The sequence below is a fragment of the Mycosarcoma maydis genome, chromosome 8 (genome assembly GCF_000328475.2).
Source record: "Mycosarcoma maydis chromosome 8, whole genome shotgun sequence".
Classification (NCBI taxonomy): Eukaryota; Fungi; Basidiomycota; class Ustilaginomycetes; order Ustilaginales; genus Mycosarcoma; species Mycosarcoma maydis.
In genome coordinates this window covers 503,594-522,732 of record NC_026485.1, presented here as the reverse complement: position 1 = coordinate 522,732, position 19,139 = coordinate 503,594, and the positions used below count along the sequence as shown (strand labels likewise).

Below are 19,139 nucleotides of genomic sequence, written 5' to 3'. Positions count from 1 at the left end.
ACGAGTCACAAACTGCAGTGATGCATCCTGATCTTCATTGCTGCCGTCATCCTGCTCCTACTCTTGCTCGCAGCTCGCATTGTACAACTACCATTTTTTTCAAGGTCCCGCAATCCTTCAATGTCCGCAGTGTCACATCAGAGCGCCATATGCGATGTGTGCCGGTGTAGAATACGGTAGGCTGTCATGCTGAGTAGGAGGGACATGAAGCGGTGCCTGCAAAATGACAAATGAAATCCGCCTTGATCACCTAGCATCCAAGATTGCCTTCCCGGAGCTTTGGCCGATGCCTACCTAACTATCGCCGCGCTCGCCCCGTCTCAGAGTCGGCTACGCCCACCAGACGTTCGTAGACACCACCATCATGCCCGCAAGGATAGATTAATGCGGCGCATCGTGCATCTTGGACCTCGATGTTAGCACCCAGAAGCGGGTAATTCCGGCATTGAACTGCACACTGGAAGGGAGGGAGGGCTATCGTACGAGTGAGTTTTAACCCTACCGAGTCTTCGAGCTGAGAGTGACAATCACGAGTTACAGTCACGAGTGTGATGACTATAAATCTCACACAAAGAAGGCTGTCGAAATTCACATGATTCATGCCTGTGGCAACGACATGCAGATTAGCCCGAGGCCGAAGAGTAAATTACGAATCACGAATCACGAATCACGAATCACGAATGGAGTCAAATCACAATTTCAAGTCGAGGGAGTCATTCAAAGCTTTGTGCCACTGGAGCAGTCAAGCACGCGCTTATGGCTGGATGCAGCGCAGCGGCTTTAGCTGAGTTGACAGAGCGCACATCCCGATACTTGAGGCGATTCACTGCTTCCCTTTTGCCTCCATACCATCCCGCCTCGATCTCGTTACTCCTACCATCCATCATCCATCTCTGGTCTCCAGCGCAGTCGCTCTCATTCTCAATCCATCAGATCTTGCTTTTCCAGTTCTGCAGCTTTCCACGCATCGACGTTCATCGTGAATATTCGCCACCATCCCGCTGCATTTTTATCTCTATCTCTACACCAACGACGACGACGACAGCCTCGCAACACCTGTGGTGTTACATTGCTTCTTCAGGCAGCAACAAGCTTCACCTAGAGGCGACCTTGATACTCTCAGTCGCGATCCATCACTCTACCCGCCCACTCGCACACATCTCAATCGGCTCACTCGGCATCCTCCATTCCTGCATTCAATATTACTAAAGCCCATAGCACCGACATTTACCTCTTCTGGCTTCCTTTGGGACAAGCATGATTGCTGCAATGAGACCATCACACGCGCATCCCACTGCGTCTTCCACCCACTCGAGACCGAGCTCACGCACCTCGTCCCACAACACCACATCTGCCCTCGCTTCGCCCTCCGTTCAATCTAAGAATGAGAAGTTAGCTGCCAAGGCGGCTCTCAACGTTGCCAACGGAATCTCGGGCAAAAAAGCGTCAGCTACCAAGAAAGCGGCCAAATCGCAGCAGAACACCGACGTGTCTAAACCAAGCAGCATCTCCTCTCCTGTCCCTGGCCTCATTACACTGACTAAGCCCATGTCCGAAGACCTCCAGGCATCTAAGCAGCAGAGCTGTCCTTCGAAATCCAAGAAAGCAAAAGAAGCCAAATTTGCATCTGACGAGGCCATATCTAAGCCTGTCAGGACTTCGCGTTCTCGAAGGTCCAAGTCGTCTCCTAGAGCCGATGCATCCGAGATGCTTCTTTCCAAATCTGCTCCCTCTGCCCCGCTCAACTATGCTCAGCAACCCGAGCTAGAACATGGTAACGCCAACGGCGTCGAGCAAGCGTCTGCTCTTACTTGGCAGCAGGAGATGTTTCAGCATGCCTCGAATTCCAGGGTAGACCTGTCGCACCAGGGCAACGGCTCCAAGCGCAACAACAAGAAAGCGACCCAGCATTCGTCGGCTACCAAGCACGACGGCAACCTTGCACACCCACAAAAGGTTCAAGATGGGCGTGACTCGCCTGCCTTGACCTGGCAGCAAGAGCTGCTTGGGGCCAAAAAGCGTTCTGGTCCGCACTTTGATGTCTTTGCTGATGCACGCGACGTCGAGACCTTCGGGACCGATGATGGCTCTGCTCAAGGTCACGCTCATGCCAACGGAAAGGCAAGCAAGAGAAGGCCCAGGACTGGCAGCTTCGGTTCAGGAGGCCAAAAGAACGGTACAAGCGCCAGCAAGGGCCGCGGCAACAATGTGCCGCTCCACATCGACGATCTCTTTGAATCTGCAAAGGCAGATGGCATGGCCAAGTCCAAGTCTGCGCAACTGCAGCGCAACGCCGACGCTCCAGGCGATGCTACTTGTATTCAGACTGAATTTCCTGCTCACGGCGCGCCCATTCATATCGCGCCCTCCACGCCGGTCAAAAAGGTCCAGAACGCCAACGCCAACCAGAACCAGCAGCACCCTGCAGTCGCCGCTGCGATCGCTTATGCTGGACCCAACTTCCACAATTCGCCCTCGCCTGCCAGTTTGCCCGCTCCCAAGTTCCAGAACCGTCTCGGCAAGAGCAGCTCTGAGCTGGATCGAGGCATGGTGCGTTCTTCATCGCTTGCAGCTGGCAGCAGTGGAGAGTCGGGCGGCAGCGATGACGAGGTTGAAGTGCTGACGCGCGGCGTGCGTGGCATCACTGCTCCCGCAGAGATGACCTCCACCCCCACCAGAGCACCTGTGCCCGCAACTGCACCTTCGCACTATACCGCTGCAGCCGAGTCGCCTGCGGCCAAGCCAAGCATGCAGCCTGGCGCCACCGTGGAAAGTCTTTTGGCTCGCATGCTTGGAGGTGCTAGACTTGGTTGAGTTTTCCTTTGCATGTATTTTGAAGCGTGTATCGCTCTGGTCGAGATTTCACCGAAGCTTCTTGCTCTATGCTTCGACCTTGATGCTGCTCAGCCAACATCAGCATCGCCCCTCAATTTCCGTTCTCCTCAGAGCCCTCTTCTCGTTCACGCAAGTTTCCGACTTTGTTTTTCGACAGGCCAGCGCGTCAAATTCTGAAGCGCCCTGGCCGCAAGCTGTCGGCGTTCTGCCTTGCCGCTTGGCGGCATTCACGATTGTCGACGCTTGTTACGTTTGTTTTCATTATACACGTCTTGAGACGTGTTCCTTCCTCTATCTACTCTGTCGGAGCCTAGTCTGCACCCTGTTGTTCGCATTGCATGTTGTTTTGTATCAGTATCGTTTCTCTATCGTCGTTTCCGACGTTTCGCATCTCTACTGCAGCTTCTTCAAGCCTTGCCTGCGATTATACAACCTTCAGCTATCCCTCGACCTTTTACGTCTACGTATTTATGTTGATGCTCATTTGGCTATCGACGCTTTCCCACTACCGTCGGCCCCGTTTGTAGCCTACGAACGCCTCGTACCGCTCAACAGTCGAAAGACATGTACGCATTCGAACTTGTCCCTAGTGATGCGGCGTACTCGAGCATCGTTATTCTGTGGTGCTCTGGTGGCACCGTGGACGGGGCTTTCCAAGGATGTGTGTACAATTTCCTGTTGCTCCTACTTGCAGTCTGCTCGAGCAGACCCAATCCTCTCGTTCACCTCTCGGTGTCATTCATGCCAGTCGCATTCGGCCTGGCATCCATCCGCTCTCCTCATTCGTAAATCCATTCTCCTGAAATCCGCTTCTCCTGATGATCTTGCTCCGCTCTTCCCCCCTACTTTTTCCATCAACTTTGTATGCTTTTCACCAGTCAAATTTTGTCTTTGCAATCACTTTGTGGCTGCAACGACTTTCTTGTCTCCCTTCAATTCATTCTTTAACCCTTCACTTTCACCTGTGGTCCCAGTCACGAGTGTCAGAATCCCGAATTCGTGATTGTTGATTGTATGATGCCTGGTTCAAGTCAGAGACGGGAGTTTGTTTGTGTGTCATGCATGGTCATGGGTGCCAAAATCACGAATCACGAATCACGAATCACGAATGGGACTGTGGGTTCAGCGGTTTAACACGGTATTTTAGACGCGCCAGATTCACGATTCACGATTTCACGATTATTCACGATTCGAGTCGTGAGTCGCGCAGGTTTTTTCTGTAGGTCGCGTATATTCGTGAAACACGAATCGTGAATTACGAATATAGCGTTCGTGGAAAGGTGTTGCTTTTGTGGCATTCACGATTTGTTTCGCAAGGTTGAATTGTGGATGACAACTGGGGCAACGACATCTGACTGGAGCTGATCTTCTGACGACCAAGTACGACTTAGCTCGCAGGGAGATATTGTCAACAGCGATCACGGCGAGCGAAGCGACTGCTCACATTTAGAGTGGCTATTTGAACTGCTGTCATCAACGGAGAACGATACCGCGTGGTCTCATGACACAACGATGCCACGCAAGTCTACAGGAGGAGCAGCGTCAGGTGCGTCAGTGCCGTCGACACCGATTGCGAAAGGATTGGGCTCGCGAAAATCGCTCAACGGTACTAGCGGCACTGCGACTCCACCATCAGCTGTAGATGTAGATTCCACCGTACCGGCTTCGACCACCAACCTCGTCGTTCCTGCGTCCACCAAGCTCGTGCTTAAGCAACAAGAGGTCGCGCTCAAAGGAATCGAGTCGTACGAGCTACCGCGAGGCCCACTTATCAAGCTCGCCAAATCTTCGCTGCCGGACAATGTGCAGTTGCGAAGAGACGTCCAATTCGCCCTCGTCCGTTCAGCAAGCGTATTCATCAGCTACCTGACAGCTACAGCGCACGACACAGCGAGGAGGAAGAAAAAGAAGAACATCCTACCAGAACACGTCATGGAGGCTATGCGCGAGATCGAGCTCGGCGACGCAGACGTGATGCGTGAGTTGAAGGAGCACCTATTGGCGTTCAGAGAAGGCGTCGTAAAAAAGAAGAGCGAAAAGGCAAGTGTTGGCAGCAAAGCTGCCGATGCGACCGAGCCAAACGACGCCGATGTGAGCAGGTTGGAAAGTGACGACATGGACGCGGACGAGTCAACCAGGGATGACGTCGAGCAAGGCGGCAGTGCAAGTTTGCTCAACAGACGCCTCGCGGACCACGCGGATCAAGATCAGGACGACAACGACGACGGCGACGGCGCGGATGAGCTCATGGATGAAGACTAGACCGTTATTGCTCTCAACATATCCTACGTCCTCGAAAACTCACTGTCATACTGCAATTACACTTAGTCAACACAAACACAAACACAACCCCAAACCGCAGACCGCGAACCGCGAACCGCGAACAGTCTCGTCCGAACCACGTGCGGTGCACTAATCCAATTGGATTGGATGTGTATCACTCCTCCCTAACCAACCCAACGTGAACCTGGATTCCGGCCCTCAACAAAACATCGATCCACACCTTTTGCGTTTCACTCAGCCTATCACCTGGACCTTTTACCTCTACAAACCTGACCACCTTATCCTTGATTCTCCACACCACCAGATCGGGCATACCTGAGCTACAGTGATCCCATTCCTCGACGAGCATCTGGCAGACGACGCTGATCGAATGACCACCGAGGCACTCTGCTACCTCCAATAGATCTTGTTTGCTGAACAGATCCCATCGACAGCCGACCGCCCACGTCTTGTTGGCGCGTTCACGATCGTCGACCGCGTCGATGAGGTCGAGGCCACCGGTGCGTTCGATGTGATCGAGACGTTCGCGGATCTGCTGGCTGCGTACGATGCCAAATGAATCTGATCCAAGGTCGAGCGGTGCCGATTGATAGGGTGTCTCAAACGAGCCTGGTATGCCTTGCATGAAAATCACGTCCCACATCACCAGCACGAAAATCATGGTGAGCAGCTTACCCTCGCAGTGGTAGCCTTTGAAGCCCTGTAGCGCGTAGTGTTGCAGGCAAAGCTGCTCAACATGACATGGTCGTTTGTCCAAACCGCGCCAGACGCTGCGCATCGATCGACGCGTAGATGTGGTCATGCAGCACGCCGCTTCGCCGCCAGACATCATGTACAGCGCAGTCGCATCAGGTGCTGCACACATTTCATCCCACGAAATCTCATCGAGATCTTCCTCCTTGACAATGATCGAGTCGATTGACGAGTCTTGCGCTCCCAAAATAGGTCGACTTTGGTCATCGATTGCCTCTTCACATTCCATCTTGACGGACGGACTGAACAAGGATGATTCTGTTTCACGCTTGAACGTCGACGTTTCTGCGAACGTCTCGATCTTGACTCGTTTGAAGAGCGGTTTGCGGATCTCGAAGCCGCAAGAACGTTTAGTCGGGGAAACTTTCGATGAACTGCTTCTGGCACTGCGAGACGCGAGACCAGACCTTGGAGGAGTGTCGCTGGCAGATCGAGGTTCAGGTTCGTCTGGCGACGGCGGCGGCGAACTGCAAGTGTGTAAAAATCTGGACAGAGCCGTGATGGGCTGGTTGGTGCGAGTATCGGTCTCGGTCATCGCATCGAGCCGAACACCCTTGAATTCGACCTCAGACGTTGTTTTGAGTTTTGTGTATGAAAAGTCGTGCTGCTCCGATCGAGGGATCCGAAGTTGCGACTCGAGTCTCGCGATTCGCCTTTGCAATGTATCGTGATAGATAAGATGTGTGTCGGGATCCTGCATGCCGCGTACGCTGATTTCGAGTGCTTGCCTTTTGCCCTTGCGTTGGTCGTCCGAGTACAGTGCAGTGACGAGCGCCAACCGATCGTACCAGTCACCTCGACGGCCGCGTCGGAAGACCTTCTGATCGAGCAAAGCCTGCAGCACTTGCTTCTCCCGCTCTCGAAGCTTGAGCCTGGCTAGCACGCCTGCACCTTTGTAGACGATACGAGTGAGTACCCATCCGGGATGAAATCGCATGCGATGGTAGACCAACTTGTCGATGCCCTCGGGATGGGCTGACATGCATTCCTGCACACACGAATTCCACTCGGCCCAAACGGAGTCAAACAGCGCAAGCGCGCAACGAAAATCAGCTTCGCTCTTTGCAAACTGAATGAGATGTTCCATCTCGGCTTCTATGCCGAGAGCACGCTCGAAGGCGATCAGATGGTCTCGGGATGGAAAGAGAAAGCTCGTACGCCTGTAGTCGTAGCTGGGATAGTTGCGAATGTGTGAGCGGGACAAGATGGCAGTGGTGAGCGCAGCACTTCCAAGGAGATTACCGCGATAGTATACGAGTGCGACGCGATCCACTAGCGAGCGAAGTGCGGGAAGCACTTGGATACAACCGCCTCCAAGGGTTGCCGAGAGCTCATGCTTGAGGCGTGATGCCTGGGGCTGACCCTTGTTGGGGCTGACCAAGTTCAAAGTGAGTTGTTTCGAGGCGCCAGTGCTAGCTGCGTTCTGCGATGCGTCCGACCGCTTGATCGGGATCTTGAAGAGCATCGACTGGGATCGTGTCGCTGTAAGTGTAGCAACAATCTGAGCGCGGGTGGTGCCAATCTTTGTGATTCCCATGTTCTTGGCAATCGCCTTGAGCTCTTCGATGGTGAGAAGCGAGAGAGATTCCGAAAGACCGCCTATCATGTCTCTCTCAGTCAGAACAAAGCGATTCAGCAACGGCCCTTGTAACTCTGTGCTCGTTTTCGGCTTTGGAGTCTCCGTTTGTGCAGCATTATTGGCCGGTACTGATGATTCAACAAGTGGTTGCTTGTGTCGATAAGTGGGGGCGCGAGGTAGCCCTGTCTGTTCATCGAGCTCAAGTTGACGCTGAAGAGCAGGTAGTGCCAAAACGGAATTCTCCTTATCGGTGTCAAGGGCGAGCTTTCGTCGGTCTTGCTCTTCGACCCTACCCGTCTCGATCTTCGGACCGTCAGAGGGTGGGGATGAGATGATGGTAGCGAGTTCAGCTGTGGCTGCCTTGAGGTCGTGCACCTCTGAGCGGTAGGCTTCTAGCCGGTCCAGTCGATACCATGTGTTCTTCTTGCGTTGGAGAAGGCGGACGAACAGATAACGAGCAGGGTAGGATAGCATGAAGAAGGCAGAAAGAATGTCGAGCTCAGAATTGGAAAAGAGGTAGGATTCGGACTCGAGAACCGTGCAGACCATCTGCTGAAAGAGTTCGGGATACATGGAGGATCTCGAGCCTGGACGATAGGCGTTTGCATGAACGTGGTGCGAAGAAGACGACCCTTCGACGTCTCGCTGAGCGGTACAGGTGTCCACCCCCTCTGGCGATTCCGACTTCATGGCTGCTGATGATGAATTTGCTGATAGTGACGATTGTTGTCTGCTTCTGAACGCGAAGCGTGGCGACCTGGCGCGTTAGCGGGCCGATGTCTGCAATGCGTGTGGGATGCGCCTTGACCAAAGGAGCCCAACTTCGAGCTTGAGTGATGGTGGTGGTGTCTCCGACGAGACTGAGCAGCTCGAACGGCGTCGGGCTCGTATAGGTCGGAAGCGGTGTGCGAGTCGAAGTGGCTGGAGGAGGGTGAGCTACTGGGAAGTTGCTTAGCAGCTTTGCGTTGAGCCAGAAAGGCTTGCATTGCCTTGAGCGGATCGTTGGAAGACTTGGAGCTCAGATCCTTGTATGTGTCCTTAAGGCGTTGATCTTCAGTCTTTCCAGCTTCTGCGCCGTTGCGGAGCTGCGAGGTGGTGTACCAAGGTGTCAGCTCATCCTCTGGGCGAAGAAGAGCGTGACCTGACCGAGGTTTCGAGTGTGACCTGGAGCTTTGTATCTGACTGGGTGAGTCGGCGGGTTGAAAATCTTGGGCCGCTTCGACGCTGGCACTGGAGTGAATGCGACGGGATCGAAGAGCTTCGAGGCGAGCGTGATCGCGGTGGGCCAATGAGGCCTGACGATCTCGGTCCTGTCGGTCGGCTGCTTGTAGCTCGTCGATACGGACCTTTTCCCGATTGACTCGTTTGTAAGGGTGGTACGACTTGTGCTGAGAAAGATGCAAAGGCATGCTGCTCTTCTAACACGTCGATAGCATTGATCAAGGCTCCGAGCTATGTTGCGCAGGATGGCAAAAGCCTAGCTGAGTCTCGACGAGCAGAGCATGGTCAGTTACTGCATGCAGGGTCCAGCCATCCTGTGAAAAAAGAATCACGAATCACGAATCACGAATCACGAATCACGAATCACGAATCGTAAGCGTTCCCGATTCGACGCTGCACACTCGTGGTTGGTGAAAAGCACCAAGGCTCCATCCAGCACAAGAAACGACGAACAGCAAAGGTTTTTTTCTGCCTGTTCTTTTCGTGCGGGTGAATCGCTCAGCACAAGGTTACACGTTGGTTCATCGAGACGCGTCCCGCACGCCTGTCGCATTTCGAATTTGGGTGCGTGTTGTGGTGTGGTAACAAAGTTATTTTGCTGGCAGACAGGCGCGTCTTGCGTCGAGTGTTGGTCTCGTCTCAGTTGTGAGTATCGTGTTTGTGTATTCATGATTACTAGTCACGAGTGACAGCAGGAGCAGGCCGCTCCAAAGACCAGACACGGGACACGGCACGAGGATGATCGCGCTTCTGTAAGACCGCATCGACCCGCACCGATCGCATCGCTACGAAACATAAGGGGCTCGACATTCCTTTCAGGGCAGCTGAAGAACCATGACCACTCTCGAGCTCCGGTCTTGTCAGGGGTAAACAGCGAAATCAAGCATGAAAGGAGCGCGCGAAGCGAAGACCCCTGTCATCGGGCAACGTTGGTCGTGAGTGCGTTGGGTCGTGCGTGGAATGGCATCATGTTTGTTTGCGTTGGAAATCACGAATCGTCGAAATGTGAATTACCAAGTGCGAATCGTGAGTCGTGAGTCGACAAGAAAACAAACCCCCGCCCGCGCCTTCAGGGGTGGCCTGTCTTAAAAACCAAAAATAAATATTAATAGAATCACGAAATGTGAACCCTTTCGGCCCAATTCACGATTTGTGATTCAAATTTGGCAGTCGTTAAGTTAATCTGAATCGTGAATTTGGGCGTGCTTCGTGCTTTGGTGCGGCGCAACGTGATTCGTGATTCGTGATTCTGTGCCGGCTGCCTTCAGCCTGCCTCGCAAAAGGTGGAGCGCAGCCAAAGTGTTGTTCTGTTCTACCCTGAGCCGGAGCTACCGGCGCTGCACCTTCACGCAATCGGTCAATGGCACCTGGTTGTGGCTAGTTGCAATCTGACCCACTTCATTCTTCGCTACCATCATCGAAAACAAGTACGTCGTCACCATCGCCATCACCATACCCATCAACAATCTCGCCCACCCTTCTTATCCTGGTTTTTTCCCCGTTTCTAGCCACAAGTCGAGTCTTGCTCTAGCTACAGCATCCACAACAACAACATCTACAACCACATACACATCGAGCATACGTATCAACGTCAACGTCCACGCAGACTCGAGTGCCCTCTCCTGTCGACGCTCAATCGATCTTCAGGCAAACCTTCTTCTGCATCCAAGACCACTCGATCGTAGATACACCTTCAAGAGGCTGCGCTCGTCAACATGGTCGACGTCGTACGTACAAAGTCGAGTCTCTTCCGTCCATTACATCGTGCTTCCCCATCGGTCGAAGCCAACAATGCTGCACAACTTGCCGCCGCCATGCCGCGTCCCTCGAGGAGCGTGGGTCAGTCGGCTTCCGATGCCGCCTCAGCGGCAGAATTTGCGTCCAAAAAGTATGTATGGATCCCAGATTCAGCCGCAGGCTACCTCTCCGCTTGGGTCATCAAGGAAGAGGGCGATCAATCGCTCTGCGCCTTGCAGGATGGCTCCAATCGCACCGTCCCCACTTTTGAGCTCAGCAAAATGAACCCGCCCAAATTTGACAAGGTCGAAGACATTGCCGACCTCACCTTCCTCAACGAAGCAAGCGTCGTGCACAACTTGCGCCAAAGATACTTCAGCTCGCTCATTTACACCTACTCCGGCCTCTTCTTGGTTGCCGTCAACCCATACCATACATTGCCCATATACACGGATGCCATCGTAGCTGCATACAAGGGTCGTAGGCGCGAAGAGAATGCACCCCACGTCTTTGCTCTCGCGGACGAGGCCATGCGCAACATGATAGACAATCGAGAGAACCAGAGTCTTCTTATCACCGGTGAATCCGGTGCTGGTAAGACCGAAAACACAAAGAAAGTCATTCAGTATCTTGCCTCCATCGCTGCTGATCCCGCCGCACACACCTCTCAGTCGCCTGCCAACTCGCTGACACCCTCCTCGTCGCGAGAAGTGCTGGATCGCATCAACGGCGTGGAACCAGTTTCCTCAAAGCGCCTCGGCCTGCTTGAGCGCCAGATTCTGCAAGCCAATCCCATCCTCGAAGCTTTTGGTAACGCGCAAACCATCCGCAACAACAACTCCAGTCGTTTTGGCAAATTCGTTCGGATCGAATTTACCTCAGTAGGTGCAATCGCCGGTGCCAACATCGACTGGTACCTCTTGGAGAAGAGCAGAGTCGCCATTCGAAGCGAGAACGAGCGAAGCTTCCATATCTTTTACCAGCTTCTTCGTGGTGCCGAGCCAGAGCTCAAGCAGAAGCTACTGCTCACCAGCTCTCCGGATGACTACGCCTACCTCAAGGGCACACGCAAACATGTCGAAGGTGTCGATGATAGCGCCGAATGGAAGCTGTTGCGTGACGCTCTCAATACCGTCGGCTTTATGCCAGAGGAGCAACTCAATCTCTTCCGTGTGGCTGCCGCTATTCTGCAGATCGGAAACATTCAACTTGCAACCGACCGATCCGAGCAGGCTCGCATCACCAATATGCCCCAGGTCGAAAAAATCTGCCATGTGCTCGGTCTGCCAGAGCAAGACTTCTCCAAAGCTCTCCTTCGACCGCGCGTCAAGGCCGGTCGCGAATGGGTCACATCCTCCAGGACAATGCGCCAAGTATCCGAGGAGATGGCGGCGCTCAGCAAGACCCTCTACGAAAAGGCGTTCGGCTGGCTCGTCGACCGTATCAACAAGGCTCTCGATCGCCCCACTAGCAAAAGCAGCTTCATCGGTGTTCTCGACATCGCTGGTTTCGAGATCTTTGACGTAAATAGCTTCGAACAGCTCTGCATCAACTATACCAACGAAAAGCTCCAGCAGTTCTTCAATCATCACATGTTTGTCCTTGAGCAGGAAGAGTATGCACGCGAAAACATCGAGTGGGATTTTGTCAACTTTGGCCTCGACCTCCAACCTACCATCGACCTCATCGAGTCGACAACTCCCATCGGCATCCTCTCCTGTCTTGACGAAGAGTGCATCATGCCCAAGGCCACCGATCTCACCTTTACGGAGAAGCTCAACCGCATTTGGGGCACCAACAAGGACGGATCGGCTACCGATGCAGCAGGTGCTGCCATGGCCGCCGAAAAGGGTCTTGCCCATGGTTCTACCAAGTACGCTCGCACTCGGTTCGCCCAAGGCTTCGTCGTCAAGCACTACGCCGGTGACGTCGAATACCGCACCGACGGATGGCTCGACAAGAACAAGGACCCTCTCAACGACAACCTTACCCGTGTCATGTCCGAATCAACCGACCGCTTCATCGCTTCGCTCTTTGCTGAGTACGCCGAGGTCGACGAAGAGACATCGCTCGCTTCAGCACCCAAGCGTCGCATCAAGCGCGGTGCTTTCCGCACTGTGGGTCAGAGACACAAGGAGCAGCTCAACTCACTCATGGGCCAGCTCTCGTCAACGCAGCCCCACTTTGTCCGTTGCATCGTCCCAAATCCAGAGAAGAAGCCGGGCAAGATGAATGTACCGCTCGTCCTCGAGCAGCTGCGTTGCAACGGTGTCCTCGAAGGTATCCGTATCGCCCGTCTCGGCTATCCGAACCGACTGCTCTTCTCCGAGTTCAGGAATCGTTACGAGGTCTTGACTCCCGGCATCATTCCTCCAGGCTACATGGACGGTCGCAAAGCTTGTCAGAGAATGGTCGAAGCGCTTGAATTGGACAAGTTAACCTTCAAGATCGGCACCTCCAAGATCTTCTTCAAGGCTGGCGTGCTTGCCGAGATGGAAGAACGCAGAGATTCGCACCTCTACGACATCTTCAGCCGTTTCGGTGCTGCTTGTCGCATGTATACAGCCCGCCGCCAGATGAAGAAGATCCTCAATCGTGCCGCGGCAGTACGAACGGTACAACGCAACGCGCGACTGTACGTGAAATTGCGCGAATGGCCCTGGTGGCAGCTGTACACGCGTGTCCGACCACTCCTGACTGCTACCAGACACGACGAGGAGCTCAAGCGCAAGCAACTCGAGCTTGCCATGGTCACCGAACGCGCTGAGCGAGATCAAAAGGAACGTGAAGCACTCGAGGCCCTCAAGTTCCAGCTCGAATCCGAGAAGCGCAAGATCGAAGAGCAGCTCATCTCGGAGCGAAGCCTGCTGCTCGACAAGGATCAGGTGCTGGCTCGCTCCAAAGAGCGCGAATCAGCCCTTGAAGATGATCTGGCAGCACTTCAGAGTGACGTCGACCTGCTTGAGGGCCAGCTCGAGAAGGCTCTTGCATCGCAGAAGGCTACAGAGCAGGCGCACGCCGAACTCAAGCTCGCTTTTGACCAGGCCGCCGACCATCTTCTCCGTCTTGAAGCTGAGCAAAAGGCCTGGAAGGAAAAGGAAGATACCTTCATGCGCGATCTCAGCAAGCACAGCACGAATGCAGAACAATTCCGAACCGAGCGTCAAGTCTTTGTTACTGAGAGGGATGACTTGTCCCGCAAGCTGCAGGAGAAGGAGCAGGATCTCGATCGCGCTCACAAGCGCATGATGACTGCTGTACAGGAAGTCGAAGCCAAGCTGCTGGCCGAAGCCAACGGTCGACAGGAGGAGCAGAAACGTGCTCTGCAGCTCGAAGAACAGACGCGCCAGTCTTCTTATCAAATCTCGGAGCTTCAGCGTGTTGCCGCAGGCTACGAGGCGCGAGTCAAAGAAAAGGAGCAGGAAGTCAGCCAGTTGCAAAAGCAGGTCTCGGATCTCTCTCGAGAGCGCGAGTCACTATCCAAGAAGCTGGAGGATCTCGGTCTCAAGGTCAGTACGCTCACCTTTGATGTCAAGTCGGCAAAGGACGAGCATGCCAAGACCAGCCAGGCCAGAGCCACATTGCAGAAGGAACTGGACGAGACACGACGACTGATGGAAGCAAAAAGCTCCGAGGATGTCAAGACCAAGGAGATCCATCGCATGAAGGAACAAGAGCTCCAGACACTACGAGAGCAGATGGCCAGCGTTCAGCGAGAGTTATTCGAGACCAAGCACTCGAACCTTGAACAAATATCGGCGCTGCGCGCGGAAATCTCGGCAGCGCAGAAGGAAGCTCAGGCACACGGTGCTGCACGACAAGGCGCCGAAGTGCAGCTTCGGGAAGCTGAGGTGCGTGTTCGAGAAACGGATACCAAAATTGCTGCTGCTGAGAAAGCCAAGCGCGAGGCCGAGACTCTGTTGCAGGAAGCGCAAAGCAAATCTGCCGTCATCAACCGTGGTCTTCAGGACGCGCTCAAGAACAAGGCTACGCTTGAGAAGCAGCTCCAAGCAGCCGCTACCAAGCACCAGGATCTCGAAGACGCGCTGTTGGAGCTCGAACGAAACGAAGCCAGTTGGAAGCACAAAGCTGACCAAGTGGCTGTTGAGCTCAGTGCCGAATCGAAACGGCGCGAACTGCTCGAGCAGGCGCACAAGCAAGCCGAGCGAAACGCCAACAGCTTGCAGCAGCTCGTGGCTGGCAAAGACAAGGAGATCAGCGGACTCAAACACGAACTGACGTTGGCGCAGCAGGAGATGCGTCGGCTGCAATCGATGCAGAACAAGACGATTGTCGAGCACGTCCATGTGCTAGAGGAAGCGAAAAAGTACACTGATCGCCAGCTTGCAGATGCTCAGTCCAAGTTGCAAGAGTTGGCGCACTATACCAAGACTCTGGAGAAGAGCAAGGCGCGACTCGCGAACGAGAACGAGGATCTGACGCGCGAAGTGAGCAGGCTTCAGCGAGCAGCTGGGGGTTCAGCAACGGCGACGGCGTCTGCGAAGGTGGGCAATGGTGTCGGTCTGCGCGGGGCTGTAACCACGTTTGGAAATGTCGCGCCCTCAAGCGGCGATGCAAAGTCGATCAAGAAACTCGAAGACAAAGTTTCGGAGCTCGCTAGCTCGTTGAAGCAAGCGCAGCAGCAGCGAGATGAGGCGCTTTCCAATGCGCGTCGGAAGGATCTGCAAGCGGACGAAATGGTCAGTCGGGCAAAACGACAGTACGAATCGCACATTCAAGAGCTCGAACGGCAGTTGAAGAATTCGCAGATTGCGAGGAGCACGACAATGACGAACCTCGAGGAGCTGATTCTGGCGGGCCATGGGTCGCCTCGAGAACCGGCTGGATCCAGCGATGGGTTAAGGCATCAGATTCTGGATGAGCTGAGGAGGGGCCACGAAGAGTTGGAACAGGACATTGCTGCCAAAAGCGACTTGCTGAGAAATCACAAGGCTCCCACGAACGGTGTTCAAGCAGCTGCGAGAGGATCTAGCAACTACTATGTTTACGACAAGCCTCGGATGCAAAACGCATCTGGCTCAGGGTCATCGACGCATTCGGATCGCGAGCTTGAATCGAAGCTCGCCGAAATGACACGCGCCTACAACGAGTCACTGTCCAACCAACGATCGACTCAAGCTCAAATGTCGCAGCTGGTGACGCAGATCCGCGATCTTCAATCGGACCTGGACCAGACCGAGCTGAAATACGACCAGCTCGCAGCCGCGTACCAGTGCTTGATCCAGGAAGCCGGCGTAGACGAAGGCATGATCCAGAACCTGCAAGCTACGCTGGAAAAATACAAGAACCAGGCAGACAAACATATGGAAAGTTGGAGGAGCTCCACCATGGAGCTGGAAAAACAAACCGCCAGCCTGAGGAATAGCGTCGGTAGAGGCAGGGGAGCAAGCATCAATGGCGAAATCGGTGCTATGGGTAGCCCCACCAGGAGCGCGTTGAGTATGCACTAGGCTTTTACACGAGGGGTAATCACGAATCACACATCCCTGTTTTTCTTGTTCAGCACACAGACACTTTGACGATTTGCGTTGAATGAATCACGAATTGGTTTTGATTTGCTTTGCTTGGCATCATGCATGAAAGGCCGATGCCAAACAGCGTGCAAGAGGCGTCGGAGTGGGCAGCAGCTCACTCGCTCAACTCGCGATCGAGTAGGCGCTGTAAAGTGGACGGCTTCCACCAGTTCTGCTGCGCCTCCAGCGTTTCGAAGATGTGATGTTCCTGGATGCCGTACTGCTCGTAGATGTAGTCTCGTGGTGTGATGTCTGATGGACGAGGGTGGAGCGAGCTGGAGCTCGAGCTAGTTGTGTCGACTTGGCTTGTTGGTGGTGATATGGATAGCTGATGGCCGCTCATCTGCTTGTCCCTCCTCCAAATGGCGAGCGCAGCCCTGTTAGTTCCGCTCAAGACCGACTCGAGCTCGTGCTGATCGGGCACGTAAAGCCTCGATTCCAATATCTGCACCAAGCCCAAACAAACCCTGTAAATCATCGCATCCGTCTGATCCAGTAGCACCACATCCCACAGGCGCATCACGGTATCCATGTCCAGCCAACGCGTCCAGAGCGTCGATACCCATTCCCTGAGCACGACTCGATGTAGCTTGACGTTATTCGCCAAAAGATTCGCAAACACTTTGGGCATCTGGTCCGCAAGAAGCGTTTCAAAGACGCGTTCGAATCCGCGAATCGCTTTGTGTTTCGGTGAAGCATCGTCGGCGCTCGTGCGTGTGCGCGCGAGACACGTGGGAAGCAGCGAGTACAGCGCTTTCAGCCACGACTTGGAGTGGATCAGATTCAGGAGCGCAATAAACGCCGTGTTGATCGACATGTTAATCAGCAGTACCGCAGCAAGACTGGCAAGCCCCGGCTGGTAGATGTCGATGCCACGTCGCGCGTACTCATCCTGCGGCTCCACCTGCACACTCAAGTGGTCCATCGACGCGAGCGCAAGCGTGTGCAAAGCGGGACTTGCACTTTGATGGTGGCTAGCAGCTTTGTTGGCGTCTCCAGCAACGTCGAGCTCGGCAACCTGCTCGATTCGCACCAGCACAAACGCTCGACAGAGACGAACCAGGTCATCATGCAACGGCCCGTTGGCCTGGAACAGCTTGCAACTCGGTAAGGTCTCCTCTATATCCTCGTCGATCTGATCTAGAACGCGCCGTGGGATCGTCTCGTCTATCGACTTGTTGTCTTTTCCAGCCGCTCTTTTTTCGTGCTGCTCCAAAAGATTGCGAGGAAGCATCAGTGGATTGCCAATAACGAGTGCCCAGACGCGGCCTCGGATACTCGGCGGTGCGCCTTTCCACCAGAGTTGTTCAAGTTGAGCATCTCCACGCGCACGAGACCAAGACGGCAGAATTTCCTTTTCCCAACGTGTAAGCGCTTCGCGCTGCTCATCTTGGCGCCGGCGTTTGCGCTCCTGCTCCTCGTCGCGCTTTCTGCGCTCCACCTCTTTGGCGGCCATCATCATGCGCTCAAAGTCGGTGCGGTGCTTGATTTCCTCTGTCTTCGTTTTCGCAGGCAGCGTAGTCATACGTGTCCTAGATTCCACGCAGTTCGTGCCGGCCCACGACGATTTGCGTCGGTTTTTAGAGGTGCGCTCATCCGCCTTGTCTGAAAGTCTAGCGGTCGAGCCAGACTCAGCCCCACCGGCATCTGGAGGAGTCAGCGATGATGCTGCAGGCTGGATTTCGGCAGAACTACATGTCTTGGATGGCTCTCCAGCTTCTGCGGCCTCGATCTCGTCTGACAATGATGTAAGTTTGACATCGGATCGAGGTCCTCGCGATTCCTGCGCTGCTGTATCACCATGCGCTCGAGCGCTAATTTGCGTGCCTTCCTGTTCGTCTTGTAGTGGCAAACGTGTAGGGACCGTGCGTGGGCTTACTGGAATATCTGAGACCACACTAATGTTGCCATGCTCGTCGGCGGCAAGCAATACAGGCGCAGAGCGTCTATCTGGCTGTGCCGACGGATGAGCATTGCAAGGTGAAGCCGGTTCTTGCGGTACAGCCATAGAGATACGACGTGATGTGCTACGGCTGAGAGAGCGTGTCGGGCTGGCTGCTCTGCTGCAAGTTGCGCTTCTACGACCACGATAGCGGCCTTCTGCGCTTCGCCTGTCTTCGGTCCCGCTCTGGTCGGGACTTGGAGGTGGGCTCTGCTCGTGAGCTGAAAGACGTGAGCTGGTTGTACAGATTACTTCATGTTCAGTATCAGCCGCTCGTGGAGTGCTGGTACTGGGTTGTAGGTCTTGGCTGCTGAGGTTGTCGTTACGAATCTGTTCTGCGGTCTTTGCCGAGCCGGCCAACGCGGTGGAGGATTCGTTGAGTTGGCCGCCGAGAGCGGCTTTCGGTTCAGGGGCATCCAAGACAATGTCAACAAAGTTAAGGTCGGCTTTGTCTATTGCGGTTGCGTCGCGTGATTGAGAGTAGGAATGTGGTGCAGAGGAGCTCGAATCGATGTCTTCTAAGTCGGCGCTATCTCGAGGATGGGTGACGGTGATATCTTCTTCGTCCTCTTCAGCAGTCGAGTACAGCGATGCGGAGGCGAGGCTGCTTGATAGACCAGTAGCCCCGTCATGCGTTACGCTATACTTTTGAGGAGGCACCGAGTCGATTCGGCGATGAGACGAGACGCTGGCGGTGGATGTACTTTCGGTGATCTTTGGAGAACCTACTAGAGAAATGTCGCCATCATCATTGTTCGCATTCCGAGTAATCGCCATCTCGGCGTCTTCCGACAAAAGCGAAGGCGTGTCAAGTTCTGTGCGATGGCTGCGTTCTGTATCTGAGCCGGTATGATCGACGTGAACCAGCTCGGGAGAGCCTGTATCTTGGGTGAGATCGATTGATCGAGCTTTGTCCAGTGTTAAGGCTCGCTCGTTGAGGTCAGACATGATGGCAGATCCGCATATGTGTGAGTCGTGACGCCGTCTATGAGGGCAAGCGTCGAGGGTTTTGCGCACGAGCTAGCTCGACTTGATGCGTTGTCAAGTGTCGGAAGCAGAGAAGACCTGTAATCGCGAATGTTCCTGTGGATGATGCTATTCAGCTACACGCTATTTGCGATTAAGTTAAGTCATGTGTGCGTTACACATTTGCTACCATGCTCCACGCTCTAATCAACACAGGCCGCTGGACCCTGAATCAAGATCCCATCGTCGTGGGTTCAATCTCGAATCGCGAAGGATTCAAGGCCAAAGA

At 54.2% G+C, this 19,139-nt stretch overlaps 5 protein-coding genes across 5 annotated transcripts; 3 read left to right on the top strand and 2 right to left on the bottom strand.

The window, feature by feature from the left end:
- Positions 1-1,257: 1,257 nt before the first annotated feature.
- Positions 1,258-2,814, top strand: UMAG_03289 (uncharacterized protein; the record flags this gene model as incomplete). The annotated part of the gene is made up of 1 exon (XM_011391397.1): positions 1,258-2,814. One exon carries the CDS (start codon positions 1,258-1,260, stop codon positions 2,812-2,814), a length of 1,557 nt encoding a protein of 518 aa, XP_011389699.1.
- A 1,533-nt stretch (positions 2,815-4,347) lies between these two features.
- UMAG_03288 (uncharacterized protein) lies at positions 4,348-5,097 on the top strand (the record flags this gene model as incomplete). The annotated part of the gene is made up of 1 exon (XM_011391396.1): positions 4,348-5,097. The coding sequence occupies one exon, from the start codon at positions 4,348-4,350 to the stop codon at positions 5,095-5,097; it is 750 nt and encodes a 249-aa protein (XP_011389698.1).
- Positions 5,098-5,272: 175 nt separating this feature from the next.
- On the bottom strand, positions 5,273-8,140 carry UMAG_10830 (uncharacterized protein; the record flags this gene model as incomplete). The annotated part of the gene is made up of 1 exon (XM_011391513.1): positions 5,273-8,140. One exon carries the CDS (start codon positions 8,138-8,140, stop codon positions 5,273-5,275), a length of 2,868 nt encoding a protein of 955 aa, XP_011389815.1.
- A 2,246-nt stretch (positions 8,141-10,386) lies between these two features.
- Positions 10,387-15,879, top strand: UMAG_03286 (myosin 1; the record flags this gene model as incomplete). Its single annotated transcript, XM_011391395.1, has 1 exon — positions 10,387-15,879. The coding sequence occupies one exon, from the start codon at positions 10,387-10,389 to the stop codon at positions 15,877-15,879; it is 5,493 nt and encodes a 1,830-aa protein (XP_011389697.1).
- Positions 15,880-16,057: 178 nt separating this feature from the next.
- UMAG_03285 (uncharacterized protein) lies at positions 16,058-18,832 on the bottom strand (the record flags this gene model as incomplete). Its single annotated transcript, XM_011391394.1, has 1 exon — positions 16,058-18,832. The coding sequence occupies one exon, from the start codon at positions 18,830-18,832 to the stop codon at positions 16,058-16,060; it is 2,775 nt and encodes a 924-aa protein (XP_011389696.1).
- Positions 18,833-19,139: the final 307 nt, after the last annotated feature.